Genomic DNA, 22,168 nt, shown 5'->3' on the forward strand with positions numbered 1-22,168 from the left:
GGACGTAAGCTTTCGGGTGGACTCTATATAGGGTAGCATAAGAATAACATCCTTTTCATTAAATATGCACTTATATGCATGATTCAGGGGTGGAATGCTATCTAAATTGAAGTCCTCAGCATAAGAGATTGGTCAAGTACAGAGGAAAAAAAATTAATATGCAACTATGGGAAATATGCAGAGGGGAGTATGTTTTGCACAAGTCTACTATGGAATTCACACAAAGCCTCTACAGGTGAAATGAAGTGGTCCAATAATTTGCGAAATTCTGGAAAAATATCTACAATTGAGATCATTTGTACTATTAAGGATAGAAAGGTTAAAAAGCAAAGGGATGAATAATGCATGGAGAGCGAAGAGAAAGTATTAAAGTTTGGAAGAGATATTGTTTCAACTGATATCACTGTTTGCCACATTCGGGTTGCCAGAAGAAATTGTTTCAGATAATGGTCCTCCATTTGTGTCATCTTCATTCAAAGAGTTTTGTAAAATGAACAATATTCCCCATATCCTCTCTCCACCATACCACCCCGCCACAAATGGGCCGACAGAAAATATGGTTAAGTGTTTCAAAAACAAAATTAAAACATTAATGTCTTCCCACGTGCCATTTCGTTTGGCTCTACCACGTTTTCTTCTAAATTGTAGGATTACACCCCATGTAACAACTGGAGTGCCTCCATGCCAACTCATGTTCGGGCGACTCTTACGGCCTAGACTCGCATGTGTCAAGCTCAGTGTCAGGGATAGAGTCCATTTCCAACAAAGGGCCGAACAGACACAGGGTCACAGAGGGTCAGTTTTGAGGAACTGTACTGTGGGAGACAAAGAGTTGGCTCGAGCCTATACAAGGGGAGGTCAAGACGGGTACTATCACAGCACTGTATGGGTCCCGAAATTATCAAGTGAAAACTAGAGAGGGGCTTATATGGAACCATCATATTGACCAGCTGCAGGAAGTGGCCATCACTGAGAGCAGGAATAGTACCTCTCGTACAGTGAGGGGGGATGAAAACTGTGGTGATGCAATGAAAAATTTATCTTCAAAATATCATCTATATAGCGAAGCCAAAGTAAGGGTTGAAGTGGGTAGGAAGATAGGAAGGATTCTTCAAGGAGACCAAGAAATAAATTTGTGTATGAAGGGCTAAATCTGCTTCCCATGGCGCACCCTTTGATCTGCAGATAATGTTTATCGTTGAAGGAGAAGGCATTTTTAGTGAGGATTAGGCGAGATATTTTCCTTCTCTGGCCTCATGGAGAAGACTCACTGAGTTCTTTCATTTTGGCACTCGATGAATTCTCCGAACTATCCTTTACTTCTCACCACTCCCCCTCCCGAATAACATTTCTCGACGTTACCATTTCCCTAGAAAATAAAAATTTCATCACTTCAGTCCACATTAAACCTACTAACAAACAAAAATACCTTCACTTCAACAGCTGTCACCCCTCACATACTAAACAATCCCTTCCTTACTCTCTCTCAGTAAGAGGCCACAGAATTTGCAATAACCCCGAATCCTTGGACATTTTTCTTAATAATCTTCACCACTCCCTTCTTCGTAGAGGATATCCTGAGAACCTTCTACGTAAGAAAATCCTGCACAATACTAACAAACTCAAAATTCATACTAAGAAACAACCCACATATTTCTCCCTTTCCACCACATACTTCCCCAGCGTGCAGGCTTTGAACAGAATCATCAAAAGCCTTTTTCCGATTCTTTCTAACAATGTCACTACTGGAAAAATCTTCTCTAGCTGTCCATCCTTATCCTTCCGTCAGCTGCCAAATCTGTCTTCCATTCTCAAAACGACTAAACCACTCTCAAGGTTCACTACCCGAACTAGCTCTTTACCTACCCCTTGCCAACGACCCCAGTGCAAAACGTGTGCGATCCTCATTACCCAGTCACTTCCTAACAAATTTCTTACTTTTCCACTTCCTTCCACTCCGTCCCCCACCTGTACAACTAGCAATGTAATTTATATCCTCTTGTGCAATTCCTGCCCCGCCTTCTACATTGGTTTAACCACCACCTCACTCAACCTTCGGATTAACAACCATCGACCGTCTTGTAAACCTACTTCCCAATCTTCTTCATTTCCTGTCCCTACCCACGCCTTTTCCCACAATTTAGAATTTGACGATTGTTTCCACATCGGAATACTTGCCCCCCTCCCACCCTCCACCTCACCGCTAGAATTGAAAACTCTAGAGCAGTCATGCATATGACTACACCAAGCTTTCAACCTACCTGGTCTTAACAGGGCCCACTAATCTTTATAGCCCTCTCCTCTTCCCCATCCCCCATTCCCCACCCTCTCCCTTCCACTTTCTTATCCTAATCTCCTCAGCCTCTGGTCATCTTCTGTCTTCCTCCTCAGTCCCTACTTGTCTCCTTCCAGAGGAAGACATAAACTGGTCGAAATTTTGAAACTTCACGTGTGAGTGTCCTTTTTTTGTGTTTAAGTTTTTTGTGGCCTCTCATGGCATTTATATGTATATAATAATAGGAGATTTTTTGAGATGAGACATAATGAAGATTCGAAACAAAAGAACAAAGGAAGTCACCTCCACCAAGTCCCTGGTATTTATGTGCCAAAGGGCTACATTTGAGGCTGAAAACTGGACTCAGTGGAGGTATGTTGAGCATTAGTTAGTGACAGGGAAAATACAAGAATTATATATAAAACCAGCTGACTATACAAGCTAGTAGTATGCTGTCTAATTGAGAAAGCTCAAAAATGTAAGATTGTATGAACTGTTGGCAGCATTGCCCAATCATCCCACATTTATAACTATGCTGGATTTATTTAAGTATACCGGGACTAGCTGCATTGATAACTTTTACGGAGTCAATCGCAATGCACAATTGTTCGAAAAATCCTCAGAGGAAAAATCATTCGCCTTGACCGGGATTCAAACCCGGATCCCTCGATTTCCGGCCGAGTGCTTTAGCCAGTTAAGCTACCAAGGCATCAATCTCCTCTGTGGATATTTGTGGGCTCTACCGGACAAGTTGGTATGGACTGCTGAGCATATAATGTGACTAGCAGTCCAGGTCATGCGCATGGCGCCACAGCCAGGGAACAAAGCCCGAACTTTGAATACGAAGAGGTGTTTGCTCTAGACTTATTTAATCCTTTCATTGCGTAACATTTTCTCAGAGTTGTTTCACATTGGCGGAGAATTTTTTTTCACTTCATTCACTTTGTTTTTCGAAAATATGTAAACAATTTCAATACAAAAAGATATTTATATTCATTTCACTATTTATTAAACAATTTGTTAATGGCATCACAGTGATGCCATCCGCACCCATGTGAAAAAATGCTCCGGATATTTATGCAACCCGTTACACAAACATTAGGTGGCGACGGGCAACTAATCTTTACGTAGCAACTAAGAAGCTTAAAATAATTTCTGAAATGATGGCGGAATTGAATTATAAAAGAAGATAAATATATTCTCAGTTATCATCCACTTTCCATGCATCAAATTTTGGGAAAATAAAAGTATTCGAAGTTTAATTTTCACATTTATAAATTTTTAAATTTACCAGTAACTTAGATTTGCATGCAAACATATGAAAGTTATTTTATCTTTTTGACATTTTTATTTGCGTTAATACTATAAAAACTAACTAATAATTGAGGAATTCTTTGAAAAAAGGCTTCAAATGCAGCCCTGGAGCTTCTGCGCATCATATATCATCAGAGCCACTTTTTAGTCGTTCTTAGAACGTGAGGAGTATTATTTTTCTGTTTGTCCTTAGAGTTTCAGAGGTGTGTCTTTTTTGAGTAACTCAATAGATATTTCAAGAGATTATTATAATTTTCCATGCGTAAACTCAGCAGTGTTGCCACGGAAGGGAGGGTTATGGGTTACAACCCCCGTTGAGGCACCAAAAACGGGTAAGATGGCCCCCGCACCCTCCGGAAGGGCCCTAAAATATCCGGCAAAAACTCCTCATTTCAAAATCGTGGCTTCGCGACTGTATAAACTGTGTCCACAGAGATGAAATCTATCGATTAATTTTCGCACGACTTTGTTTGCATGTCCCCTGCCTCCAACATCAGGATCCTTCGCCCCTGTGTAAATTATAGCATCTTGCAAGACGCCATTAGGCCCTGAAAGCATACATAATGTTATGCCGTGTTTGTGGCGCCAAAGCAACATGGACACATGAAGCAGAGTTCTTTACCCGGATAGTAAATTTATTTCATTCTTTGAGTGAATAATTTCAAAAGGGGTCAAATTTTATGCAAGGGGTCTCTTGGTATCGGATCATCTACTCCAGGGTCCCTGCCAAAATGCATGCAACGGAAAATTAGTTGAAATCGGTCTCGGGAAAAAGTGGTGTGAAGACAAGAAACATCGAAGATATTTTCTTACATTTTCCAATAATCTGGAATGGATCTTATCTTATCATCATGGCAATAATCTTGTAATACTTAATACAATCATACATTAGGTATACCAGATTAAAAATATCTCCCATTCCCCACGAGTAAGATCACTATGCTCGGTCTTTTATAATTATAATAGCTCTATTTGGTTGAAGTAAAATATGTAAATTGCTACGAAGTTAAAAAATCCTTCGCGGAGAAGACCCAATGCAGTTTTCCATGCATATACTTGAGTAAATTGTGCCAGAGGTAGTTTAAATGCGAGGAGATATTCTAAGCCTAGTTCACCAAAGGCTGATACATAAACGGTCCTTGGGGTTTGAGAATAGGAATACAATTAAAAATAAAGGTTTTTCCCATATTCCACGTAAGTGGCTAAATATATGTAAAATACTGAAATTTCCAACAGAAAAAGGCTATACGGTAATATTATTTTAAAAAATCTCTGTAGGGGAGTGAAAATGCACGCAATCGAAAGATGTCCGAAGTAGAGACTGTACTAATGGCGAGAGTCGAAAAAACTGAGCAGGAAGAGCTCACCTTCTCCACCACATGCACATAAGAGAATACTTTGCATTTGCATGCATTTCTCATAAGAATGGCAAAAACTTGTAGTCTATTCCGCGGTGACATAAAACGACTCTTTTTTTTTGAGCCCCGAAATTTGATCATTTTTTCCCCAAAGATTTCCCCAATTCTAATTTCTCATTCAAAATGAAATAAATATAAAAGTTTTCCTAGAACCTTCAATATTTCCCGTGAATAACGAATTGGTGGACGTAATTATTCGAGCCTAGTAACTTTAACAAACTCAAACGAAATAAATGAGAAAAAATCGAAAAAATCTATTTGTTTTTCCGAAACCAATATAATCAAACCCCTATTGAAAGGATCGTTCAGAAAATGAGTTGCAAATATGTTATGGAAGAATGTTATGAGTTAAAACGGCATTATGTTAATATTAAGTTTAAATAATAATAAAAAGAGAAAAATATTATTCAACTGTCTTTAGCTTGTGTATTTTGACTGTATTTTGAAATACGAAAATATTTTTCGTCGGTGAGATGAAAGGAAGACTATGACTAAATATTGTTAACAAAAATTTTAATACGACTAAAACGGGGATAATAACCTTCAAATCTGGCAACATTTAGTACAAATATTCAGAAGAGTAAAGAAAATATCACATTTTAATTTTTTTGTAATGGCGAAAAATCTTACAAATTAAAAAGTACTCCATAAATGTAAAAAAAATTACAAAAAAAATATAAACTTTTTTTCAAAAACGGAAGGCATATCAAGGTAGCCTAATCCAATGTGCGTGCGGGAAACCATCGTGAGAGTAGAAAGAACAGAGCGGAGGAGCGTAGGGAGCGATTGAAGGACATAGGCCGGCATGGCATCAATGTGATGCCACCCGCCCGTTGGCAGGACCTATGCTGGGCATCAATGCTATGCCATCCGCACTGAAAGGGTTAAGTATACCGGGACTAGCCGTGGTGATAACTTTTACGGAGTCACCCGCAATGCACACTATGCTGGAAGCAATTTTATGAGAACCATCACCCCAAGTGCTTCACTGCATGGTCTAGTACATTACTCCATGCAGTGATGCTCTAGAAATTATCCAATTGACAAAAAATTAAGGCAGGAGTACACAAAAACCATCCAATTCATGACAAAGGAAATATTTCATGAGTTAGATGAACCTACCAAACCAACTAGAAATTACTTCAATGCCTCTTGTTTATATAAATGGAAGGAAATAAAAAGCAATTATTTACCACAGCTCTTGCAAAGGTTCAAGGAGGTTAGGTGGAATAAAAGAATGGGGAGAAATGAGTGAATGCAATGAGGGTAAGGAACAAAGGAAAAATTTGAGCCACTACTTGGCCATGTATGCTATGATTCACAATGAGACAAATATCTCATACATATTGAAAATAACTAAAAAAACAATAAAAATATGTGGTAATGATTCCCTAAATGTATCATTATACAGACCCCTTAGGAAAAAATAATTCTATGAGCAAACTTTGTTGACCTATTTTTTCATTGCTTCAGCTGAAATTCAACTCTCATCATCTTGGATTATGGCTCACCATCACTAGAGGTGCCTTGCTTTGTGTGATATGATGCTTGTTTGTGAAGACACTGAGGTAAAGCAAACTTGTAACTTCCAAACATTCACGAGGTATTACATGGTGCCTTGTATCACCAAATTCTGTGGTATGTAACTTGTACTTGTATATGTACTTGATTCATCTTGTTTTCTTAGGAACACACCAGGGAACACTCACCACACCATAATGTAGTTACATACAGGTTAGAGAAGCCGTAAGTGAGCTAACATGAGTCAGATTAATGGTAAACCTATGTGGAAAACGGTTATTTAAGGGTACTCATATTAGCCTTTTTTTCTAAGGCCACCAGACTTCAGTCATTCATAGAGATTTCTAGCAAGGCAGCATATATAATGATCAACTGCCGCATGGTTGAAAGTATTTACATGCAAAATGGTTTCTAAAAATTAAAATATTTATTTAAATTTTCTGAAGTGTTTTTCATTAGTACGAGTATGATGTGTTGCCAAACCACTAAGCAAATAGCATGCTGCAAAGTATTAAGCATTACGAATACTCTGCAAATAGTATTATGAATACTCAGGATTATGCCAAAGAAAAGAATTAACGTGCTGTAATTTAAGAAGTTAAAAAAACGGGAATATTGTTGCCACTAAAGCTTTAGTACTCTACCTCAGGTCTTGTCACTGGGCTCTGATTCGATGGCTGGATAAGTCCTTTCTCCCTCCTCAGCTCTTCTTCCCTCTCGCGTGCAATTCTAATCTCTCTCTCGATTGGCGTCTCCTTCAAACCCCTGCAAGACAAGAGAAAAAAGTTACACTGAGAACATAATATGATCCAATTTTAGGGGTAATATAATTTAGATTTCAAGGGATAGTTATAAAAAATGACTTATCATGTCATCTAAATTAATTAATCCTTTAAGAATTATTAAAGGCATAACAATTAGGTGAAAATTAGAAACTTAAGCTCACAGAAGTTCCACTTTCTGCCATCCCTTCATTATGCCATTGCTCAAGGCTCAAAAGAGATAAAAGACCTTCCTCATCATCAGCCAAGGATAAGTGGTCAGCCAACTCTCTCATTCCAACTGCACAAACATAAAACAACTATAGATAGCCTAATATGAAACAATCCCAGAGCTTATAGCAATTCATGTGCTTATATCAGTTCCATACTGTTATTTCAGCAAACAGTAACCTTAAAGATACATCAGACACAACTAGGGGCAGATTAAGGTCATCATTTGGGGGGTTCATCATTTTCTGGAGCCTTTGTGGTATGCAATACCTCTCAGCGATAATACATCAGCTTTATAAGCTTTGCTTTTTAAGCTAGTAAAATATAAACTTTCACTGGAGAACCACCTTGAAGATGGCCATCTTTCTGTTTTTTTCCAGAAATTATGGAAATTCCCAAGGCACTATCTGAGCCTAAGGTCAGCTTCCCACTGCCTTAGAGAATGGTATGATTTGAGGATGACAATTTTCACTTTTTGATAATATTAAAAACACCCAAAAAGTGAGATAAAAATGCAATGCATACATAAAAAGGATGATGATTGGCACAACTTCCGATGTCAGTCTTCAAAATCACTGGGATTCAGAACCAAATTCTGCCTCTAATATCTTCTCATCTCAAATTACATGTTTTATACCTTACTTTTTTAGCAAAGGTGGATGGGAGAGATAGTGACTGCTACACCACCTTTCCTTATAGAAATACAATTAAGTACCTCTAGTCCTCGACCGTCAGCCACTAAAATATCTATGAAAAAGTTTTGACTCGACTACATATATAAATATCTTGACCATGCCCCAAAACTGTGTCATGTCCTTCACCCCCTGAGTCACTGTATTCTCGTCACATTTCAAATCTAGCTGTGATTAAAACTCTTTCGTGTTCATTCTTCCCTTTACTACTTCATAGGGCAAAACCAATTCGTCTATACTCTGTTCCTAGCACCACAATATAAAAAGCATTTCATTTCTATTCCATATATCTCCTTCATTTCAAAGCGAAGCATAAATGTAAATTTACCTTTAAATTTGACTTGGACACAAAAATCTGCAAATCAAAAGGAAAATGAAGCATTGAGCACTTGGAACACATATTAGGGGCAATAAATAAACTCACCTGAACGGAGTAGAATTTTGCCGGTTTTCAAGGTTCATGGTATTTTCATCCTTGAATTCATTTTCTCTGAAAAATAAGAGAATCATCAAAATTAAGTGTACTTAATGGATACTTCTGATAACATGGATAAATGATTCAGGCAACTTCAGAAGGAAAAATATTTTTGGAAAAAACTGTGGCTGTTTGTGAAAAACACCAGTTTCAATTATAATGACTAATGTGCTAGTGAATAAAAACTTGGAGAACTCACTTTTACGACTGCCATTTTTATATTTTATAAGGAATTATGGGAAGTGGTAGACCCCCTTTAATCAAGGGATAGTCCCCCAGGCTCAACAACTCAACCCCAAAAACTCCAAAAAGCATATGATTCATACCCCTCCTGAAAGTTGGCACATCTCGAGACCAGTGGCAGCGCGTGTGTATACGCATGTTAGCAAGTGCACACCCAAAGATGAATGAATTTTAAAAGAAAACTATTCCTTTGCAACGAGAAGGATAAAAATCCTGTCTGCACATGCAAGAAACATGAGCCTCCGAACGCTACAGCTATCTCCTTTTCGAATTCACCGCTCTACAAGTGTGCGATCCCGTGGCATCGCGCCAGGAGCATTTTCGGCCTATGCGATCGCTTGAGGGTGCTCTGGCGGGACAAAGTAAGCGGGGGGGTATGTACTGTTCAAATGGGTGATGGGAGCAGACGGAGCAGACTCAAAACCATGCGAGTGCGTACGCGCATATTTTTGGTGAGTGACTCGCAGGTAGTGTAGTGGTGTAGCCGCCACCTACACTACCTGCCCCCAGGATCCTATAGTCCATCTACAGAGTCATCTGTATGGCCGATTTTCTACACTACTTCCTCATAGGGTGTAAGGAAAGGAGAATGAATTTCACCAATTTCACCTACCGTCATTTGTAAAGGTGTGTTTAGAATAATTATTTTCATGCATGCTGATATTATTTCTGTTCATGCAATTTTAAGGGTAGAATATACCAGTGATATGTTTTGCTTGCTATGTATTCTATTATGACGAAATATGATTCTCATGGATTAGTATTAACATAATATAATTAAATCATCCTATATCTGCTGTAATGCACACCCTAGATAAATTACCACCAGCCGCCACTGCTCGAGACTAATATCTATGGCGAGACTATTTTTGCTTTTAATTTACTATTAGAAATTTTTACATTGATTTTATTTTTGCAAGCCCCCAAATATAGTTCACAAGAATGGGAATGAAATTTCCCTGAACCAGGATTTGAACTTCGGACCTTTGGCTTTCCTTTTGGGTTCCTTAACACTTTCAGTGCGGGTGTAAATTTGGAGTTCATGTTCAGTGGCGAATTTATTATTTTGCTAATTTAATGCTTATAAGACTGATTACCATACAATTATATCATATCATCATATTTCTGAGAAAAAAGCATTTTTCTTAAAAAAAATTTTCTTAACGTCTTAAGCAGTCATTTGCCATAGCTTATATAATTACTTAGGCAACCCGCGACACAAATAGTTTATTTCATTAGATGTCTTGCTCTACAGTTATTTTTCGCGAAATGTTATCGATTTTGATCAAAAAAAAATATTTGAGAGTAACCAATAAAATGTTTAGGACAACTTTAATTCCAATGGGCTCGACTAAACAATGTTTATGATATGCTTAAAAATGACAATTTCAGATTTAATAACGAACTTATATTAACAGTATTACAATTCGAAAATAAAATACTCACACAATAGGGTAGTTTCCTTCATCAAAGAAAACGAAAGGCATTGATTGCAATTCGTTACCCACCATTTCTGTATTCATAATACACAAATTATTTCGTTTTAGAAATACCGGTTTAGACGAATGGCAATGGTCCATTTATATCCTCATTTGAAAAGGGTCAGATTGGCGCCCATGCGATGCCACTCCACGTGACGTCACAGGGACTTAGTTTCTATAGGAGAAGATAGGAGTTATACATCGTCTGAGGTTACCAATGCATGCACGAGGCGCAGAGCTCAGGGAAACATGTCTTAATAATCACCTATTAAAACTGGCTAAGGTCGGAAAGTTTTCCTCGTTTGATAAGGTATTAATAATCCTTATTTAAGCCAAGCGCTACCAGCCAGCAGGGTACTCGGCTACCCGCTAGCAGCCTGCGTCGTATCAGCGCTAAGCCTCGCCTCAAGGTCACCTCACAGGGCGGCACCGGGGACCAGAAATACGTCGTACGGAGAAATTTCCCGGCATTCATACTTACGCGTCGCGTTTTCGCGCGATTGAAAATTTTTACTTTTCATTTAATCGCGAAAAATAGATACCGTCATTTAAAAATCTAAAAGCGTGAAATACGTACTCCAGGAGTAATAATCTTTTGATTTAGGCAATAAAAAAATTATAGGAAACCACCCCATTAAAATTGAAAAACGGAGTATTTTGGAGCCCATTGAAAATTGCAAAGAAATGTTTCCTTCAAAATTTTAAAGCGTGCGACAAAAAAGTGATGGATCCAAGAACGACTGGTTCTTTAGCGACGCTAGGCGTTCAATTGATGGCGACGGGCCGAAATATGAACCTTATCTACCGGCAACACGGCGGGGGAATCGAAATAACCGTCATAGGCCCCGTGACGGTGTAAGCAGTCATTTTTAAGTTTAATCCATTCAGGCTGGGAGGTGGCATGACTGCTTAAGAAGTCTTCCGCACGGGATGTTTTCATTCCCATAGCAATTAAAGGAACTAGTATAGCGTGGTGGTCCACGCAGCCAGTGGCGCAGCGAGGGGGGGGGGGTTTTGGGGGATAAACCCTCCCCCCCCCAAGCTCTGAGAAATTTTTAAGTTTAATCCATTTTACTTATTTGGATCAGTATTACTTATAGATTAGTGTTAGGATTAATCAAATATCCCTCAGAAAGCCATAAAACTCGCCATTTTGAACCATTATCCTTAAAAATTTTCTGGAGGAAGGCCCCCGCAACTCCTGCTTACCCTGGTGGGTATGCAATACCCCCACACCCGTAAGTAATAGTGCGCTTAAAACCCCCCCCTAACCTTAATTCTTAGCTGCGCCCCTCCACGCAGCGGCCCGGAATTTAAAAGGTACGTGGTTTGATTCCCGATCCAAAGGTATTTTTTCCCATAGCAAATTGCATTTTTAATTTTACCGCGGTTCACGCGACGCAACTCATCCCAACAAAATTTTCAATGTGTCCACAACCCCCTGCTCCTATATTTAGTAAGCCCAATTTATTCCGCTACTGAGGTGATAGGAAGCGAAATTGCATTATTTCGCAAGGTACGAGAATCACCAACCTAAAGTTCTGGTCTTCCTCTGCACTGGTGAAGGGCTTCACAATGACCCTCCGTCGAGGTGGATATTCAATCGCGATTCGCTGACCGCCCGATGCCGAGCTGTGGCCAGAACTCGTCGAGTCCATGGACTGCGTGCGCCGGTGAGCATAGGTGCCATTCTCGTGAGGGCTCTCCAGGGATGGCATGTCAGGGCTCATGGTATCACTGCTGGCAAAAAACAACACACAGTCAACAACACGGCAAAAAACATCAACGACACATCAGCCATGCATGAACGAGTAGAACGGTACCTAGATGGAGATATTCATTTTTATTCGACCATTTAAATTATTTACCTCATATTCCTTTCCTTCACAAGTAATGAAATGGATGGTCCTAATTAAAATAAAAAATCCTCAATGGTCATGCAAATTGCCGCCAGCGCTGCAACCCTAGAGATAAAATTGAAAGCCTAGTCAACTGAACCATCTGCCCTACATTAATATTGCTGCGAGCTAAACTTGTTTTGTTACACGTCTTGCCTCACTACACAGAGAAACAGTTCAAGTTGGGCGCAGTGATAGCAAAATATTTAATACCATGTAGGAAAAATCTGAGAGAAAATCATATCACAGCATATTCGTCCATCCCGTCTTCTTTATAGGCGTCCTACAGTTTCAAGCCTCCGAGCTATCCATGAATGTGTAGCAGATGCTGCTCCAAGCGCAATAAATGGTTATCTTATCAGAGCTACCCTCCAACGAAACACATATATCAACTGCTTTATCTGATGATTCCTGGAAAACGAATATGATTTTCATTAATTAATCAGCCGATAAGTTGTTAGAAAGTTTAGTACGCAAATTCCAGTCGCATTTAGATACGGCTTAACTACACAAAATTTTCGCGAATGATATATATTCTTATTATGCTTCAGAGGAAATACATTTTAAGGAAAATAACTTTTCCAGAAATAAAGATCGGATCTTAAAGGTTCTAAAGCTCTTCAACTTCATTTGCGAGACTCAATGAATAGCCTAAGCACTGGAGGAGAGGCACGTAGTCAGCGGCGCTCGAGGGGATTAAGGTCCTCCCGAATTTTTTCCCTTGAGGCGGCTACCCGCGATACATCTGCTTAGGAGACCACTAGCCTAGGGGCATGTATCCTCTGACACTCCATTTTTAGGTATACCTACGTTTCATAATTTATGCCGATAACTAACGATGAATAAAACGTCCAGCAATATGCAAACGAAATGTATAGGTGACTTAAAGAAATTTATGATTTTCCGATGCATGCGAATTGACAACAAAATATCAGTATAATAGGCGACCCGCATGCTACTCAAGCACCTCCTCCTAATCCCCCCACCCCGCCCCCGAATCAAAATTCTGGCTATGTACCTGCTCGAGGGGGTACGGCTGTTCGGCTCAGGAAATCCTGAACCGGTCCATGGTTCTTAAAAAAACAGTAGGCGACTTCGGTGAATCGGTTCATTGGACCGAACCAGTTTCTAACCCTGAATCGTTTTTTTCTACGGAGGCGGTTTTTTTTCTACTGAGCCGGTAGAAAACTGAATCTCTTCTTTGCTGAGGTTGTCTTCGGTAATGTCCTTTGCATAATTCCATTTGAGAGAGAAAATTCCCGGCAGGCGATACTCATAAAATAATTTGCGATGGGTTATCCGGAGGGTAAGGCCCGTGATCGCATCATCGCTTTTTTCCCAGAAATTTCACAGTGTAGGGGGAAATGACTGACCCTCTTCAAGCTTGGTGGCCAAGGTGCATTTCGTTCCTTGTCCACAGAGAGCGGTGGCTGGGTTTGAGGAAGGAATTCAGGGGAGATTTTTCGAGAAACGTTCGCAGAGGTGGCTGTTACCTTATTATAGCTTACTAGTATTAAACGCGGGAATTGCAAATTACTGGCGATTCAGATATGAAAGTTTCGAAAGATGTTACAAATGTGATGCTCAGAAATTTTTTGGTAAAAAATCAGATCGTCGGTTCGAACATGTCTACCGGTTTTTATCCTCAAGGTGTACCGGCCGGCTGTTAGTATTAATGTCTTATGTCTTTGTACTTCCTGTGCAGTAGTTGTTGCACCGTCAATTCCTCGCGGAGATGCGTTGCGAAATACTCTGTAGCCGGCACTTCCTCCGCAGAAAGCATTTTTGTGCGCCTGGCTGGGTTACACATGTCAGATTACAATTGAAACCCATTTTGTTGTAACCATTAGAAAAGTATAATTAAATACTTGGAATAATGTCCTCGCGATCGCGGCTACGTGGGATGTGTGACTGCTATGCTTCGTCTTTCACAGAGAAAAAAGGCGGGAAGAGCAAAGGCCGAGGGCTAATTCTTATATTCCGTGACTTACGGTGGCGCCGAGCATTCCGTAGTTGGCGAACTCTTTCGCTGCGATTATATTTAAAGAATTATCGAAAGTAAGCGATTATTTTTCAAAATATTTTCATCGCAAGTTCAGATCTTTTTTATTGGACAGTGCCATTCTTCTTAGCAAGCCTTCGGGGTAAGCAACCTCCACCCTTCCTCTTATTACCAGCAATTTACCATACTTAATGATGAAAGTGCATTTCCGATTAAGACTAGGATGAGGGCTACATGTACATACCTAGTGTAGAATCACCCAATGCCACACACCCTAGTAGTGGCTTGCGCAGTACCTCGTTCATGTTAAGCCACGGACACAAAAATCTTATCACCCAGGATCTGAACATTTTTAAGTTCCGAAATGGCAATACCGCGGAACCACGTCTCCGTCTCGGAGAACAATATACCGTTTGCGTTGGGAGGGCGGGCCTTTTTCGCGCGGTCGAAATGGTGAACGCTGCTCATCGAGGAAGGCAAATTTGATCATCAACGTGATATTTATGATGGAGAGCGCAAGAGTATCTGCCTACGAGCGAGTGCGAATTCATCAAGGAGTTATATAATGAAGTAGGTATTCTGTAGCCGCTCATTTCCTCCGCGGAGGGCATTTATGTGCGCATGGATGGGTATAACATCTCAGAATACCACATAATTATTCATTAGCAATTGCGATCCCCTAATCAAGGACTTATTATAAGCCCGTACATGCGTGTCAAAGGTTGCGCCGATAATTTGCAACTTTCGAAGTAGAACTCTGAACTTTCTCTTAGGAAACTCTTTCTTAATATGAGTTAATATTAACTTGTCGGGACTTGAATAGTGTAAATTTTCAAAAATGAATGATAAATGTATAAATTAAATTTAAATAATTAAAAAAAGTTGAAGTTATTCTATCAAGAAAAATATACTTCTTAAAGAATCTTTAGAGAGTATCTAAAAGTTGATCCATACTCCATTGTATTGCAGTCTGTTTTCATGGGTCCTAAAATTCTGGAGCATAATAATAGAGAAATATGTTTCCATTCCACCTTAATGGCGTTCCAAAGCTGTTCTTGATTTTTTGGTCGAGGCTCCCTTTCCTCCGGATTCTTTACCATCGTGTTAAGTATCTCTTACCTGTGCCAATTGAGAAATTAATTGATGAGATAGGTTATAGATTGAAACTGATTTTGATTTGAGATATGATGAATCATTGTCATCAATTGGGATTTTCTGTCCTTGCTTGGGGGGTCGCTATTCCTAAAATTTTCATGAAAAATCGAGAGAGGATCTGTGTAACTCCCGTGGAGCTCACCAATCTAGAGGATCCCTCCTCAATTCTCGTTATACTTCATGTTCCAAGGATTGAAAAGCATAATGCAGTTAAAATATTGTTGACATTGATTGGTTACCTTAGCACTTAAGACATCGCTGTAAACAGTTATTGATTCTTAATATTGTGACATTGGACAAGGCTTTCTCCACCCGCTACCATTGGGGCAGTTTCTTTATCTCTCGTTAATTTGGATTACTAGCTAAATTATGCACGCCCAATAACACAATAACGACTGAGATCAGCAATCCATCAGGGAGTGCTAAGGGCACGAGCATGCTACCATGCAAATAAAACTACTAAATATAGTAATAGAAAATGTACATTCGATTCTTGTAATTGCCATTTTTTTCCTCTCCGCCTCAAAAAAAATTGCATATCACGGTATGCTTTGTACCTTCACAAGGAAATCGCTTGAAGTTGTCAACATTTTTTCAATGCACAGGAAAGTCTGTTTAGCTAATCTAAAGGCTTTCAATTCATGACGGGAGCTGTGTAAGATACGTAGTAAGCTGTTTTGCCGCCTTTAGCGCTCATGCAGCATAATAAGCATGCTTGAAAGATGATATTTGATGGCATTCCTTACCTAATATTCCCTAAAATCTTATCCTCGTCTTACGTATGTACCTCACCTTAGGGTAAACTGTTCATCCGTCCAAGAAACCCATTAGAAACGGACAAGTCTCTTCCTTAGTGCTAGCTGGGTAGGATCGCTTAAATACATATTTTTAAGCAATTGGAAATCGAGGGAGTGAGCGCAGAGATTCAACTTAGGACCGGAACTAGGAGTTTGGTCAGGGGGAGCAAAGATCAATTTGTCCTCACCCCCCTTTCCTACCCCCCACCAAAATATAAGACATCTGTAAGCTATTTTTTGAGATGCGGTAGTTGAAATTACACACCATATGTTTGCTATTAACAAGGTTTACTAATATTATGGTTTAATGATTTATAAATTAATAATTATTGTGATATTATCTCTTGAAAAATTATATAACTTTTTAAAATAAACCTTTAAAATTTTGCCTGAAACTGCCTCACGGGGCAACCGTCACCGCCCTACTTCTAGTCCTAATTAATTTATAAAGATGATCATTTACCTTTCAATCTTCAGTTAACTAAAATGATCCCATACTTATTTAAGATCTTATATTAGTTAGCTAGTTTTATTAGTTATACTAGTTTCTTAGCACAGAGCCACAAGAAACTGCAAGCTATTTTGTGTTTTCTTTTCGAAGTTGGTTTACTTAGCTGCCTGTTGACGGTAATTAAGATTTTCCATGGCATTAAACCCATTTGGCTAAAAGAGTCTCTAGGTTACTTTGACCAGTTAGAAAAGTTATGGCAGCGACTAATACTAAAGGGGCACTTTCCTTTTTTTATTTCCTACGACAAGGCTCTTTTGCCTCGGCATCATGTTTTGAAAGCACGTTCATCGGACCGCTGCACTGAGACAACGAACATGAGTCGAAAGTATCCAAAGTTCGTGAGTGAGTGAGTAGTTCGTGGAAAATCGATAATTATAATAAGTGGCTGGATAACAGGACATGCATCTGAAATCAATGAGAAGAGCATTGGACTTGACGAGAGAACGAAGAGTGAAAGGATTTGCTCTTTCACCACTTTTACTTTCTCCACACATCCGACCCATTGGTGCACAAAGAATTACGATTTTAAGACCAAAATTTAGCTATTATGCTTCCATTATTCACTACACGGTCAAAGAATTTCAACACCTAACTTTCTAAATTGCTTTCGGTTGGAACTTTCCGTACTGCCGTTAAATTTTCTTTCAATACTGGTTGAATGCATGCATTTAGATAGATTTTTATTAACTATAGATATGGGCAAGCACTTCCCCATGGATTCTAATAGGTCCATCAATAAACTCATTCGAAGATAACGGTGCAGATAAACTAATGCTACCATCAAATGAACAGAAAAAGCTCTAAATTCAGTCCGATAATTTACTTGAAGAACTGGAACGTACTCGATGCTGATAATGGAATTCTCCGGGAAATAGTTACGCTTTTAGCTAGTTTATGGATGATACATGCCACCATGGTATAGAGCGCGCTTCAAATTTTACTTGCAAACTGTCATGCATGTTTTTTACCAAATGAAGAGTTTCTTTCTCCATTTAATACACTATATGAGGCTAACCTTTTCTTGCCTCTGACCATAAATATAGTTTTTAGTTTCTGGTAATTGAAGCAGATTTTATGATACTAAGAAACATAAAATGAACCTCTGACCTCACTATTGTTTAATCATTTAAAAGCAACTTATTTAAGCCTTTATTTATTCCAGCTGATGGTGACTTGCAGTGGGCAGGTCATTTAGAGAAGTTTTATTTTCCGTAAGGACGTAAAAAAGAGAAATAACGCATTAATCGAAACTTTGCTAACTTATAACGTAACTTTCAGTTTTAACATGCATTTTTATGGAAGAGGTATACCTTCACAGTCCTGCTCGCCTTTTCATGACCCCCAATAACCATAGTAAAACTAGGGTTTTCTGTCAGGACATTACGAAATACGCACCGAGTAATTACAAAATAAAATACTTTCATTTAATTTAAGCTTAGTCACTTAAAATTATTCCCTTAAACATAGACTTTACATTGGATTCATTTGGGGAAAACTTTTACGAGCAAAATCGTGAAAAAGTAATGTGTCACGAGGTGAAGACTGGATAAGGAATTTCTCATCTCTAGTTTTCCGAATAATAGCCGGGGAGTGTAGAGTGTAGCTAATTAATATTACTGGATTGGAAAAAAGTGGACCCTTAAACCATCAGTATGGACCGGAAAAACAATGAAATATCATGAAGCTGGGCATAATGATCACGAGTACGAAAAATAAGCAGAAAAATCTGACTGTATCACTCCTGATTCACCAAATTGATTAATATGACGACCTTCAGATGAATCTTTGAGCCCTTACATTACTCGCAAAATAAATTTTAAGGAATGCTAGAACGTAGGTTTCCGCGGCGATGGTTTGATCTCTGCATTTCTTCAGGGTTTTCTTCCTCATCAGCTAGTTTGTGGACAACAGTTTCGCTGGCTATCCTGCCAGCGTCTTCAGGTCGAAGATGTGACACCTTCAGCGTCAATCCCGAACCCTCTGCCCCCAAAGAGCGACACATAACGAAATTAAAGCCGAAAAATTCACAATTTACTCTTCACTGAGCGATGACTGAAACGGAGAAGTATGCGGTACAAAGGAAACGTAAAGTACGATTCGAAGTTCTAAGACCACGCATATGCCATACTTCGGTGTGAGTACTTGGCTTTTTCAAAAGCTGAAAAACCGAAACATTCGTCACTAATTTACTAGTAACTACCGGCACGATGGTTCCAAACTAACTTATATGCAGTAGGATGAATCTCAACCCTTTGTGTGCTAAGACAACGACGGATTTTGGGACGAATATATTATTGATAATCATGAGAGAGGTGTAACTAGGGGATTCCTTCCTTAGAACTTTACTTGTAACAACTACTTTCTATCATTTCTATAAGCACGACACCAGAAAAATTAACCCTTAGGAATACCCAATACTTTCGATCGAGCAACATTGCACTTTTAAAGAATGTTGACAAGGATGATTTTATCAGAGGCAAGATTTCTACCCACCCGGAAAATTGCTTGCTTGCTTGTTCATTTCAAAATTAAAGGTTGAGAAGTAAATCCACTACCACCTGACCTAAACACATCTTAGACATCAAAATAAATTCCAAAACGCGACGCTAGAGCCGCATCAGACTGTTTCACCTTCTCTCGCATTCTACAGGTCAATAGTTAGTCCCAATTAATCAATTTGATGCTTCTCAAGACACAACACTAAAAATATTTACGATATAATTGATACCAAGATTCTTTTAATTTATCACTTCCATCAATTCTATTCCGATGCCAATCATTACCGATAGCGGAAAGGTTCCTCACGAATTTCTCCCCCCTGGTTTTACACCCCCGAACAAAATTCCTGGGTACGCCACTGGTATGTGGTGACCGTGACCCAACGCGAGGGAGAGACAAGTCCGAGAGAGGAAAGAGCACGGTTCCGACGATGAGCCGAAGATGGATATGAAATAAGGTACATGCACCAAATAAGACTCCAAGGTTCCAAATACGACTCTCCCCTCATTTTATTCTCATTCGTTCTTCCTTGTGCGTGGGCATCGTGCGATCGGTTGCTGTTTACACTCTAGAGAAAGATTCCTTCCCTCCCTGAAATGGTTTTCCCGATCGAGGAAATGAAGCAAAACTAGTGATGACGTCACCAACTCATGAAAAAAGGTCGCCACCTTTCGCGATTTCTTGTTTTAAACTTAAGTGAGAATGGCTAAAGTTAACGCATATATCGGTTTTGGATTTAATGGCCACAGTACGCAGCCAAATGGCTGTCTCCAGGGTGTTTCGCGGCCCCAACAACATTCGCGTCTATCGTGTATGAAAGGTGTAATAAAAAAGACTCAAGATTACTTTAACCAACGTTTTTTTTATAATATAAAATTCTAAGGTTTCATTAGCTGCTTTATTCGCAACTACATCAGTGTAAAAACATTATAAAAGCATGAAAAAATTAAGTTGCCAGAAAAAAATAGAGAACCCGATGCTTTTTTGAAAGGGATATTAGAAAAGGTGAGAGGATTAGAGGTGTTCTTTTTTTGTATTTCATCGCAGTTTCAAGGAGCAAATCCACTGAAATTATAATAGAACCATAATACATTATTAAATTTTATAAGATGTGAAATTATCACATTTAATAGAATTCTTTATCATGAAATGGCTATTTTCATTACATTTTATTTAGTTTTAAGAGCCAGAGTATCGTCCAAAATCAATTTCCGGGCATGCAATTTCCTAGAGTTTTCCAGGGGAGGACCCCCGAATTCCCCGGTAAGGGGGGGGCCATCATGATCCGAGGGCCCCGAATCACTCCAGACCGCCCATGGTTTTAATGGGACGATTTTTTGTCTTAAATTATCCTTCCCGTCCATCTACCGAATCCTGCGATCCTATTACTGAACTGCGATTTCGGGGAGAGGGATGGGGAGGGTGGGGGTGGAGTTCGATACTCCTAAGAGTCGTGATTCTAGGGATTACTTCCGATATAAAATGGCTGTGGCAGGAAAATAGCTGCTTGAAGATTTTACCATTGATCTGCTGATTTCGAGTTAAGCAGTAAGAGTCGATTTAGGTGGTAGCTGTTACTATTTTGAGGCAATTGTACAAATCTCCCACAAACAAGAGTGACTAGCTGCATGGTGAGGTATAAACGTTGAACATCACAATCAGTTTGAGATCCTCGTATTTTGAATGCGATGCATCTTTATCGGTACTTCCAAGATAGGTAAATCGAGATGGTCTCTTCCGAAAGAGGTGTTAAAATAAATCTCAATAGTAACGATGAGAGTTACTGGCGATGTAAAATCATTGTCTTGAAATGATATTGAATATGTTTTTTACAGAAAATTCAAACTGTTCTTTCTGTTATCAAATTATTGATATTGTTATTTCTGAAATATTGTGAAATGATAGCCTTTAAAGGTGGAAAATACTCATACCACCATCAGATTCTTTGTTAACCAGCATATCTCTGCAGATAAGAGATAATCCGAGATGAACAAAGCATTCGAAACGGAGGGATACTCGGACAGGGTCAAGTTTCTCGGGAGAGTGAATTAAATATATAATTAAGGCACAATTAAAAGCAACTATCCGTATCCAAGGATGCGTCGAGTAAGGTAAGGACTGTCACCAACCTTGACGCAATCTCTTTGAGGAAGAAGAACAAAAGCAATTCTCTAGAACAACTCCCATGGAGTTAGAAAAGGGCTTTCGTAAGAGCAATAAAAACACTGAAAAGGAATGAGCAATAAGCGGAACATTTCGCGCGTCACTTGATACATATGAAGTGTTGCAAGTGAGCGGACGATTCAGTCACAAGAAACAGTGTGTTTCACTTTTTGTGGCATAGGTGAACCGTGTAAACGGCATTAAGCATTCCTACGCGCACAACCGCGTGGTTTAGAGAAAGCATGCCTTTAATGGTACAAATAAGGAGCAACTACATCACGACATGGGTATTACGAATTAAATACCCAAGGGAGATGTTTCAATAAAAATCTATGGGGGAATTTTTTGATCGGAAAGAAAGCGTGAGAAAAAATAATAGTCCTAATTTACTCCTTAATATAATCCTTAAGTACCTCTGACGACGACTGGAATTTTATCTCCACTTCAAAAGCGGATGACAATTGATAGCGGATAAAAATAGGGCTTGAGAAATAAAAAGATAAATATTAAAACAATAAAATTCCAAAGAACAAGAAAATGGTTCATCCAAAGACTTTCATGCCTTATGTATTTAGGGACTTTGCCATTATTCCAACTATACTATAATTCCATTGTGAAATATAAATGCCGTATAAATACCCTTTGACAAAAATATACTTCACCAGGTAGTCATTAAAACGCTGAGACCTTAAGTTACCACGTTGTTTGAGGAGCCTTTTTTTCAGAGTTAAG

At 39.1% G+C, this 22,168-nt stretch overlaps 1 protein-coding gene across 7 annotated transcripts in view; it reads right to left on the bottom strand.

Annotated features, from left to right (window-relative positions):
• Window positions 1-22,168, bottom strand: part of LOC124171805 (phosphatase and actin regulator 4-B-like) — a 174,575-nt gene that overhangs the window by 24,810 nt on the left and 127,597 nt on the right. For 6 of the 7 annotated variants that reach the window (XM_046551129.1, XM_046551127.1, XM_046551128.1 and 3 more), the window contains 3 exons: window positions 11,945-12,151; window positions 8,637-8,702; window positions 7,173-7,293 (listed from right to left, as the gene is read on the bottom strand). In XM_046551129.1, the coding sequence (XP_046407085.1) occupies window positions 7,173-7,293; window positions 8,637-8,702; window positions 11,945-12,151 (394 nt within the window). The remainder of the gene's footprint in view (window positions 1-7,172; window positions 7,294-8,636; window positions 8,703-11,944; window positions 12,152-22,168) is intronic. The other variant, XM_046551130.1, reaches the window with a different exon arrangement.

This window comes from Ischnura elegans, chromosome X (genome assembly GCF_921293095.1).
Source record: "Ischnura elegans chromosome X, ioIscEleg1.1, whole genome shotgun sequence".
Taxonomy (NCBI): Eukaryota; Metazoa; Arthropoda; class Insecta; order Odonata; family Coenagrionidae; genus Ischnura; species Ischnura elegans.